Source organism: Tupaia chinensis, unplaced genomic scaffold (assembly GCF_000334495.1).
Source record: "Tupaia chinensis unplaced genomic scaffold, TupChi_1.0 Scaffold000119_2, whole genome shotgun sequence".
Taxonomy (NCBI): domain Eukaryota; kingdom Metazoa; phylum Chordata; class Mammalia; order Scandentia; family Tupaiidae; genus Tupaia; species Tupaia belangeri.
The window spans coordinates 4241764-4253713 of NW_006159586.1; the positions used below are offsets into that span (position 1 = coordinate 4241764).

General features: G+C 43.1%; 1 protein-coding gene across 1 annotated transcript in view; it reads right to left on the minus strand.

Moving 5' to 3' along the window:
- CFAP53 (cilia and flagella associated protein 53) overlaps positions 1-11288 on the minus strand; it is a 39081-nt gene extending 27793 nt beyond the window's left edge. Inside the window, 3 exon segments of the mRNA XM_006144452.3 lie at positions 4427-4600; positions 5481-5710; positions 11040-11288. Coding sequence (XP_006144514.2) covers positions 4427-4600; positions 5481-5710; positions 11040-11108 — 473 coding nt within the window. The 5' untranslated portion in view covers positions 11109-11288.
- Between the last annotated feature and the right edge of the window lie 662 nt (positions 11289-11950).

The window sequence follows — 11950 nt, forward strand, 5'->3', positions numbered from 1 at the left end:
TACGTCGGAGTCCAGCGACATAGCCATTACGCTAACTGCTGGTTCCCCTCTCTTCTCTTTTTTAAAAAGTTTGTTTATTCCATAGAAGAAAGAGAGTGAGAAAGACAGAGATGGAGGAGGGGGAGGGTGTTTTTCAGGTGATGATTCCACTCCCAGCCCCAGCCAGCCAGGAACACAGGCATGCAAAGGGAGAACCTGGGGTGCAATCCCAGGGCCTCCTACAGAGCGTTTCATTATGACTATACCACTGCGGCTGGCCAAAGTGACACTCCTGTTTTGTTAAGCCAATTGTATGACTGTGTAATTAAGCCAACCCTGATGTATGTCAGTGCTGTGCCCCTCCAAGTTTCCCCTATATCCTAAAATCATCCTACTTGAATTAAAATCTTATCGGGGGCAGTCATCCAGCCCCTCTTACTGAGGTAAACGCTTCAGCTTTTGCCTTTAACAACAGAAACCATAAAACTCTTTGATCTTTAGCTTGCTAACCTCTTTGTAAGGATCTTGCTTCTCTTGCCTAACAGTAGGGAAGCCAGCAACCTTTAACTGCTGGTCCCCCTGTATTTACTCTTCTTTTTTGGAGAGGTTTTTGCTATAGGCACGTGCGCTTGCCAGAAAGACAGAGACAGGGAGACAGAAAGCGAGAAATCACCCCCCAGGGGGGATGGCCACACCACAATCCCTTCTCCTCCATTCTCCTCTCGGGATCTTGGGCACGCAGGCACATGTGCCTGGCGTGAGTTCAAGCTGCCGGCTCTGGGACTTGAACTGCGGTCAACTACGTGGGAGTCCAGCAACATAACCATTCCGCTAATTGCTGGTCCCTGTATTTACTCTTAATAGCTGCATCTGCAACTTGTATCCACTACTCATTAGGATTGGCTTACTTCTGGATTCTAGCAAGAGAGTTTCAGGCAATCTATACTATGAAGCAACTTCATAGCAGAAAGGACTATGCTCTAGACAGTGCCTCAGTGTGAAAATGTGACACTCTGAGGCTCACCACATGGGAAAGTTCTGGGCTGGCTTCCAGAGACCTACCTTCTTGAGTATGTCAGGCATGTGTGTGTTCATGATCTAAGGCTGCTGAAGCCAGGGGTGGGCTGTGGCTGTCAGGTGTGCTGCTTCTCTTTCTCTGTCTCCCTTTTCATGGAAGAAAGAAAACAACATGTGGGGAAAAAAAAAAAAAGGAGAAGGAGGAGGAGATGGAAAAAGCTTTTCTCTGAACCATGTCTTGATCCCTCTACATGCTCTTTGCTGTTTCCTCACACTTGTCGACCTCTGGATTTCAGAGCTACTCATACTTTGAGAGCTGTGAAAAGCGAACTCTTGTATTCCGTGCACTACCAGATTTTAATTCAGGGTTTAGATTTGCTCTCTTCTCTTTTTATTTGGAGAGATTTTCACTGTAGGGCGCATGCGCTCACCAGACAGACAGAGACATAGAGACAGAAAGCGAGAAATCACCCCCCAGGGGGGATGGTCACGCCGCAATCCCTTCTCCTCCATTCTCCTCTCGGGATCTTGGGCACGCACGCACACGTGCCCGGCGTGAGTTTTAAGCCGCCGGGTTCGGGACGTGAACCGCGGTCGACTACGTCGGAGTCCAGCGACATAGCCATTACGCTAACTGCTGGTTCCCCTCTCTTCTCTTTTTTAAAAAGTTTGTTTATTCCATAGAAGAAAGAGAGTGAGAAAGACAGAGATGGAGGAGGGGGAGGGTGTTTTTCAGGTGATGATTCCACTCCCAGCCCCAGCCAGCCAGGAACACAGGCATGCAAAGGGAGAACCTGGGGTGCAATCCCAGGGCCTCCTACAGAGCGTTTCATTATGACTATACCACTGCGGCTGGCCAAAGTGACACTCCTGTTTTGTTAAGCCAATTGTATGACTGTGTAATTAAGCCAACCCTGATGTATGTCAGTGCTGTGCCCCTCCAAGTTTCCCCTATATCCTAAAATCATCCTACTTGAATTAAAATCTTATCGGGGGCAGTCATCCAGCCCCTCTTACTGAGGTAAACGCTTCAGCTTTTGCCTTTAACAACAGAAACCATAAAACTCTTTGATCTTTAGCTTGCTAACCTCTTTGTAAGGATCTTGCTTCTCTTGCCTAACAGTAGGGAAGCCAGCAACCTTTGATCCTCTAGGTCCTGAATATTCATACCTTTCTCCCAAGCTTGCCCTTACAGTTCGACTCCTTTACATAAGGTCACAGCTCACCAGGGGAGACAGTGGCAGAACTTACAGCTGCATAGTGAGAATCAACCTCCAGTAAATACATCTCCCTTTGTGTAAGTTACTCTCTGATGGCAAACTTCTATCAAATCGAAGAAATGTCTGATACTAACCAACTTATTGTATTAATCTTTCACAGAGTCTGGCACAAAGTAGGGGTTCAAAAATATTTATTGTATGAATGAAAGAACGCTACTGGCTATGTTTTCAACACTTCCAGGTAATACGTGACTTTAAGAAACCTCTTCTAGGGAACCAGCAGTTAGCGTAAATGGCTATGTCGCTGGACTCCCACATAGTCGACCACGGTTCGCGTCCTGGACCCGGTGGCTTAAAACTTATGCAGGGCGCGTGTGCGCGCATGCCCAAGATCCCGAGAGGAGAATGGAGGAGAAGGGATTACAGAGTGACCATCCCCCCTGGGGGGGTGATTTCTCGCTTTCTACCTCTCTGTCTCTCTCTGTCTGGCAAGCGCACGCGCCCTATAGCGAAAAACCTCTCCAAAAAAAAAGAAACCTCTTCTAAAGATAAAAATCTTAACCATTTACTCTAAAATTAAAGGAATTGATGTGGATGATTTGGGGCATTTCATGGGTCATATCATAAGATCATCACTGCATTAAATGATGTAAATATAAAAGAGGGGGAAAAGAGCAAATCATCCTGAAAACTATGATAGCAATTCTTCATGTTCGCACTTTTTTTTTTTTTGAGAGGTTTTCTGCTATAGGGCACGTGTGCTCGCCAGACAGACAGAGAGAGACAGAGAGACAGAAAGCGAGAAATCACCCCCCAGGGGGGATGGCCACACCGCAATCCCTTCTCCTCCATTCTCCTCTCGGGATCTTGGGCACACACGCACACGCGCCCGGCATGAGTTTTAAGCCACCGGGTCCAGGACACAAACCACGGTCGACTACATGGGAGTCCAGCAACACAGCCATTACGCTAACTGCTGGTTCCCCGTAATCTTAATAAATACCAGAGGTATTGAAATTTAAGTGAGAAATTACAATATAATGAAATTACAATTCGTAAATATGTTCCTCCTCTAAGAGCTATAGCTGTAGTAAGGAAACTACACAAAACTTCCTGCTGCAAGTGCATGGTAGTCATAGGGCTGAAGCCAGGGCACAGGCTCAGGGCATCCTAAGATGAGAAAGCAAAATGAAAAGGGATATTGAAACATAGGACCAGAAATCTTAAAACTAAGGGTCACAGTTGGTCTTAGTCAGGAAGTAGATCAAAAGTCTGGAGGATCAAGGAGTGAGTGGTGGTGCAGTGGTAAAATGCAATGGTCTGCAAGGCTAACCTCCATGGGAAGAAGGCTTTGAGTTCAAGCCTGGAGACTATCCTGAGTGCATTGGACAAGTCGGTGCCCACGATCTGGGAACCTACAACTGCACAATGAGAAGCAAAAGGAAAACTGGCTGTGCTAGAGATGGCTTACAGTATCAGGACCCAACGGAGGGGGCCTGTCTCTCTGTCTCTTTCACTCATGAAGAAATAAATAAATGAAATTTAAGAAAAAGAAAGAAAATGCATAGACTTTGAGATTTAGTCACTACTAATTAAAAAAATATATATAGTCCAGGCCATCAGATTGGAATACTAGACAAAGAATATTAGACAATAAGAAAAATAGGGAACCAGGAGGCAGGCAGGTGGAGTGGTGGGTAAGGCACTGGATTCCCACATGGATGACCATGGTGGCTTGTTTTCTCCCCCCCCACCCTTGATCAAATTAAAAGATAAATAATAATAACAAATCATATTAAATAAATAAATCTTAAAAAAATAAAAAGGAACAGGGAGCCAAGCACACATTGAGGGCAGATGGAAACTATAGCAATAAGGGGAGAGCCCAATTTTAGAATGTCTGGGACAGAGGCTTTAAAAAAAAAACTCTCCCAACAGCAGGGCTAAGGTTAATACCTACAATGTAATGACAAAATCTCACTTGATACCTCCATTCTAATCAGGAGGCAATCATAGAACACTAGAGCACAATTCTCAGACAAACTTGGTACCTGTATTATTGAATTATACCTAATACAATGACCAAGACTTAGAAAAACAACTATTACGTGTATTCTCTTAGGGCTATATAATTTACTATATATTAACATTCCTAAATCTTAAAATATAACAACTTTAGATTCCACTGTGTGTTTTTCTCATTCCATTACCTGAATTGCTGGTCTAGCTTTTCAGCCACAAAATTCTGTCTTTCCTTTTCTTTCTTCTCTCTTAGTGATCTGGTTTTCTCTCTCATTCTATCTTTTTTCTCCTCAATGGTTTCTCCTTTTGATTGCATTTCAGTAAGATACTCATTCTCTTCTGATGCTAAAAGTTCACGTAGTCTGAAACAAAAAGTCAAAAGCAAAACAAAAACTGTCATGCCACATGCATTATTTTACTGATTTTTGTTTTATTTGATTTTAGAATTACATGTCTAATCATAAATTTTATAAAGAAATGATATTGCAATCCTCCATAAGATAAGGCTAATTGCCATTTAAAGCAATAAAAAGACTGATTTGTGCCATATCTCATTTGATCACACACAGATAAGATGAAATGTATCTTTGACCAAAGAAGCAAAATGAACAGATTTCAAAGTATTGAAATATAAAACAATATACCTTTGTTTTCCATCAAAGGATACCTTGTAATAACTTTGTGTAGGCTATCACAAATAAAAATGTTAACTTACAACAGTTAGTGATTTGAATATGAATATCTCTGTCATGATTCTTACTATGTTTGATTTTTTAAAGAATTATTTTATTTAACTTTATTTATCCATTTATTTATTTATTTATTTATTTATTTATTTATTTTAATCTAATGAGAGAGAAACAGAATGAGAGAGAAAAAAGAGAGAGAGAAAGTGTGAAAGCAAGCTACCAGGGCCATGACTTGAACTGTGGAGGCCCACATGGGAGTCCATAACCAACACATCTCCTGCCGGCCCCAGCCTGATTTTTGATTGATCAATCTCAAAATGTGGTTTTAAGAATGTTTCCTTTTTTAATTTTTAAAATTTATTCATTCATTTACTTTAATTTGACTGGAGAGAGATACACAGAGAAAGAGAGGGAAGGTGAGAAAGCAAGCCACCAGGTCCAGTACTTGAACCATGGTCAATCACGTGGGAGCGTCCAGCGCCTTAACCACCATGCCACCTGCTGGTCCCCAAGAATGTTTCATAGTCTGTGTCTCCAAGTTCATGAGTCTTACTTATTTCGTCTTTCTTCAACATTGATGATAAACCCTTGTACGGCATCCTTTATTCTTGCTTGCACAAGGCTGTTCAAAAACTTGCGGTCACTGTGCTGATCCCACTCAACCTTCAAGCGATCCCGCTCACTTGACTTAATAGAAGCCAGAATAGCATGATACTTCTGATAGCTGCGACGGATTCTTTCCAGATGTTTTTCTGCTCTTTGCTCTTTAGGAGGCTTGGCTCTCTGAAAACAAAACAATCACTTAATGATATACCAAAAAATCAACCCCACACTTCCAATTAATCATGACTTCCACCAATACTCATACTAAATAAAACTAGGCGTAAAAAATGAATATATTCTTGGGAACCAGAATATATATTATATATTAGCATATATATATATTAGCGTAATGGCTATGTCGCTGGACTCCCACGTAGTTGACCGCGGTTCGCGTCCCGGACCCGGTGGCTTAAAACTCACGCAGGGCACGTGTGCGTGCGAGCCCAGGATCCCGAGAGGAGAATGGAGAAGGGACTGCGGCGTGACCATCCCCCCTGGGGGGTGATTTCTCGCTTTCTGTCTCTATGTCTCTCTCTGTCTGGTGAGCGCACGCACCCTCTTGGCTGGGTAGACCCCCCCCCCTAGAGCAAAAAAAAAAAAAAAAAAAGAATATATTCTGCTACATCTGAAAACAGCTTAGCACCCTAAGAACTAACTTGTTTGATTTTTATGGGCCTATACATACCTAAGATGTCAACAAAACAACCTTAAATATTTCTAAAGTGCCATTTCAATAAAACTTGAAGGAATTATAAAGCTACAATTTGAACAGTACTATAGAGATTATCTAGTCAAACCCAGAGGCATTAAATGATTTGCCCAAAGTGCTTCAAATAGTTAGAAAGATTGTTAGGGGAGACCTAAACAGAACAAGAATTTGAGGTCTTTTAATTCTTCACCTTAATCTTACAATGCCACACTGCATCAGGGATAGATACCATACTTATTAATACTATCAACATACTTTCAATGAAAAGGGGCTACACTCTAAGTGTGTGTGTGTATATATATATATCCCAAACTCATTTACTCAAAAGGAAGAAAGAGATGAATGAGAAAAGATGGTGAGAAAGCAAGGAAAAGAAAAATAGCTGGAGGAAGAACTTTATTCCTATTTCTATGGTGTGTCTCTAAGGTTTAATGCAAGGGTCATGCTCCTGACATCTTGGAGTCATATGTTAATTAAACATATGACTTTTATACAAATGTCCACTAAAAAGTTGGAAATGTATGTACCATTTAAATACATACTTATATACTAAGTAAAATCACATGGACTAAATCTATTTCATTTCTGTATTCCAAACATTGTACACAATGCCTACCAGTCAGGTTTTAAATATGAATGAATGAAATGTTTTTGGGTAGGTTTGATAAAAATTTTTGTACCACCTGAGGCCACCATGAAATCCATAGTCGAGCTTCTACATAATCGAGTCATCCTTTGGTGAATTGTGAGACTAGGGTGCTGATTTATAGTAACAAAATTCAGCTCATGAGGCAGAGAGCCAATCTTATAATTACATTTAGAACATCACTGTCAGGATTACCAGAAAACTAGGGTTGGGTGTTTGTAACTAAGTGTCGTGGGGAAAGATAATTGATATTTGAAGATAACCTAATGAAAAGATTCAGAGTTTGGGGTGAGGAGGAAGCAGATGATGTCAGGGGAGTATCACAGAAAGTGGCTAAATCCATATCAGATTTTAAAAATATTTATTTATGATTATTTTTCTAATTTGATTAGAGAGAGATTGAGAAAGGGAAAGTGAGAAAGCAAGTCACCAGTTCCAGGACTCGAACTATGGTCAGTCATGTGGGAGTCCAGCACCTTAACCGTCATTCCATCTGCCAGCCCCAATCCTTATCAGATTTGGAGCCAAGAGCCAGTTAGTTAAACTATAGTTCTCTAATATGTATGGCATTTTACAAGTACAAAATCTGTGTCAAGGAGGCAAAGGAGAGTCAAGGAAGCAAAGGAGAATCAAGGCTACACCTTGGGCAAGATACAGAAGAGGAACTAAGGCTCACAGCAGACATACAGGATGAGAATAGGAACCAAGCACCAAGGTCAAATAGAAACGACTGTTTCCAGTTGTCAGGCCAGGAACCAGGCCCTGGGGTACACTTTGGCTAAAGAAGAGAATGGGAAGCACAGCTGGGGAGAAACAGCATGAACAATAGCCAGGGGGTCAGGAAGCCCTTTAAGGATTGGGCATCCTAAGCAGGGCTCTTTGGTCTGTGAAGGACCAATATCTGGATGATTAAAGTATGACTTAGAGCTCTCTAACAAGGTGATGCCAATCCAGGCAGAAGCCCATACTGTTCAATAAAAATATAATACAAAATAGATAAGTAATTTCAAATTTTCTACTAGCGCATTTAAAAAAATGTGAAAAAGGAAAATTAATTTTGATAGTATATTTTATTTCACCAATATATCTAAAATATTATCATTTATACATATGACTTTTTAAAAATTATTTTATTTATCTTTATTTATTTATTTTAATTTGATCAGAGAGGGACAGAGAGAGAGAGAGAAAAGTGAGAAAGCAAGCCACCAGGTCTGGGACTCGAACTGTGGTTGGCCATGTGAGAGTCCAGAGCCCTTAACCACCACACCACCTGCTGGCCCCTCAGCATATGACTTGTGGCACAATTTAAGTGCTTAAGAGCCATGCGTGGCTAGTGGCTACTGTATTGGACATCAAAACTCTAAACCTTGTTTAAGGCAGAAGAACACACGATTTACTACCTTGTGTTTTCAAAGTCACTGAAGGCTTGTTACTGTACCATCTCAAATTATAGTTTCTAGGATTTCACTTTACAGTTTACTGTCATAAAGAATAATACTTTATGGGAACAGTAGATGGCATAGCTGGACTCCCACATGGCCCACCATGGTTCAATTCCTGGACCTGGTGGCTTGAAAATCACACCAGGTGCATGTGCATATGTGCCCAACATCCCAGGAGGAGAATGGAGAAGGGACTGCAGTGTGGCCACCATGATTTCTTTTTCCCTCTCACTGTGTATGTTCCATCACCACCACCACACACCCCCACCCAAGGCATGTGGTCTTAGGCAAAACCTCTTAAAAAAAAAAAAAAAAAAAGGAACCATACCTTACATTCTAGGTTTGATTCTTGCCTCTATCCATTACTGTGTTGAGCAAGGTGATGAATCTTTTTACACCTTGTGCCTAATGAGCCTATGAGACATTCATCAAATAGTGGTTCCTTTTCCTCTCCCATTACTTCGGACATACATTTTATTGTCTTTTCTTGGGAGAACTGCTAAGGGGTCAAGGACTCATCTCTTGGTGGCTTTAATTTTACCCCCAACACAACCGTGCCACCTTTAACACTATACTCTTTGTTTCTTTCTTTCATGAGAGGGGGAGACATAGACAGTACCCCCAAGAAAGGGGGAGAAGAGACACACGGCACCCCCAACACAGTCTTGCTGCTGTGATCTATCCCCAGACTTTGGCCAGCCCTGGATCATAGGCATATGTGTATCCCACATACTCTAGGAGGTGTCTGGCCCCGTAATACCTACATTTACTACACTCAGACATCTGAGAAGGAGCAGATGCACCAACCATGACCGCTTCTGTTTCCTCTTAATTCTTTAAGTGCAAAATATTCAATATGCCTGCCTCAGTGCTTAAGTAATACTACCCAACAAATGGCCTAATCTCTGAGAGCTGTTTGGATAAATAACCCAACGTACATCAGTTTCTGTCCCCAATGAGTTCTGGCTATAATCTTTCAGTCTCCAAGACACTTGAAGAGGGTCTGTTTTCTTGCCATTGGAAGTGTCTGCCACAGGAAGGGCACACAGAAGGTAGAAGCTACTAGTCTACCGTTTTCCAGCTTCAGATCCTGGTTTAGGGATCTAGACAAAAGGAATTCTATAGGTTGCCTGAAATCTGCTACATGCACTGTGGAGCATAATATAAATAAAACTGTATCCTTGATAATCCCTGATCTTTCTCCGATGAACTGCCATCACAGACAATACAGTACTTCAATATCTACTGAGTTAACTTTTTTGGAGAGGTTTTTTGTTTTTTTTTTTTTTTTGCTATAGGGCGTGTGCACTCCCCAGAAAGACAGACAGACAGATAGAAACCAAGAAATCACCTCCCGGGGAGATGGCCATGCTGCAATCCCTTCTCCTCCATTCTCCTCTAGGGACTCTGGGCACTCATGCACACGTGCCCAGCGGGAGTTTAAGCTGCTGAGTTCGAGACTCTAATCGTGGTCGACTACATGGGAGTTCAGCGACATAGCCATTAGGCTAACTGCTGGTCCCACCTTTTTATTTTTTAAAGAGAGATTTTGTTGTTGTTGTTGCTGTTGTTGTTATAGGGCGCATGTACTCCCTGGTGAGACAGAAACTGAGAAATTACCCCCCGGGGGGTATGGCCATGTTGCACTCCCTTCTCCTCAATTCTCCTCCCGGGATATTGGGCCCACGCGTGCGCGCGCGCACACACACATACACACCTGCCATGAGTTTTAAGCCTCCAGGTCCGGGACTCAAATCAGGATGGACTATGTGGGAGTCCAGTGATGTAATCATTACATCATCTGCTGGCCCCATCCTTTAATGGTTTTATACATGAGCGAGTTGTTTCTGCAATTAGATTATAAACTCACTGAAGGCAAGGATCAGGCTTCAAATAAAGGGTAAATATCTGAAGGTCATTATATTTATCCCAAATCTCTCCCGGTGCTGTGCATACAGCAAATTAGGCAGTAACTGTAACTGCCTAATCACACATGGCAGGTTTTCCGGCCTGTAGACATAGTATGCAGGAACAAAAAACTCCAGGTGCATGAACCAGTTGTCTCTGGGGTTTTCAGCAGGACTCCCCTAATAACGCAGCAAGCCGACTTTTGCTGGCCTATTACCACCACCCTGGTCTTAGAGGCAATCACTCAGCCTATTTCCCAACCAGTAAGGACACCTCTGTCCAGCAACAGTTACTGGGTGAGTTCACACAGGAACGGATCTCTAAGCTACTCCCAACCCTTCACAGCCCAACTTCCCTTCCACATATGGTCTTCCCAGGGACCTTAGAACCAGCGCAAAATCATACAGCTGTATCCCCGCTGTACCCCAGCCGTGTTTCCCTGGCCAGTGCCCTTCCTGTGGCACACACTCTCAATTGCAAGAAAACAGACCCTCTTCAGGTGTCTTGGAGACTGAAAATCCCCAAAATCCCAAGTGGTGATTCCCCAAATGCAGACTGTAAATACTAACTTAACTGGAGGGAGTAGAGAGGAGGAAGAGGATGGATGGGGATGAAAGGAGGGATGGGCACACAGGTGAGCGACCTTACTGTCTTTCCTTCTTTCAAAATTAAACCGCATAGTGTCAGGAACAAGTTCCCCTCCATAAAGCCCCGACTGGGGACCAGGGCACCCTTGGCTACACCTGGAGTGCCAGTAGATGGAGAAAGCTGTTGGGTTCCGCGCACACACCCTGTGCTTACCAGGGTCACCGCTTTGGGAGTCGGGCCTTTAATCTCCCTCTGAACGGTGCCAAACCGCTGGCTGTACATTTTCCAGTCCCGTCGGGGTAAGGGCGACGTCCACAGTAATACCCCAACCACAGCGACCTACGAGACCCACTTCCGCGACACGGAGGTCCCGTTGCCATGGTGCGCTTCACGGGGTCAGAGGCAGGTAGGAGCGGGAGGGGCGGGCGGAAGTTGGTCCTGTCGCCATGGGGGCCATAGACGCCAGCACTTGCGACTTCCTCTTGCAGCGGAGGAGCTGAGCCTGCGCGGTCCCCGCCCCTGGTTTGATCTCTGCAGACCTAGCTCCCTTCCCTTAGGCTTTATCAGAATGGCATTAAAACAAAAAACCCTCTTCAACTCGAAGAGATATCGAAGATTTAATTCCAGTTCCAATTGACCTTGGTATTTATATCCTATCATCAGTCTAAAAGCATGAGAAAGGTTAGTGGACATTTTGTGGAAAAGCTGAATTTTCTAGGTTAAATCTTGACAATAATCGTTACAGGACAACCTAGGAATTGTGTAGTTCTTTACAATTTGCAAGATATTTTCACACATACAACCTTTGAGCCTCACAAATACCTTATAGGATTGTTGGCACAAGTTATCCTCGGATCCAGAGAGCCAAAGTGCCTTGTCAAACCACCTAATCAGATAAAATAAATCTGCTATTTTTTTTTCCCTGTTGGACTGGGCAGAAACCAGGGCTTAGACTCAGGATACCCTGGAATGGGGCAACTCAAATGTGCCGATAGGGCAGTGGCATGACCTGCCTGAGCTCAATAAAGACCAGCTCACAGTGGACCAGGACCAGGACATGGATCCAAAGTCCAGTGAGTCCATTAGGCAGGAGAACAGGCAACGCAGACCAGGGAATCTAGAAC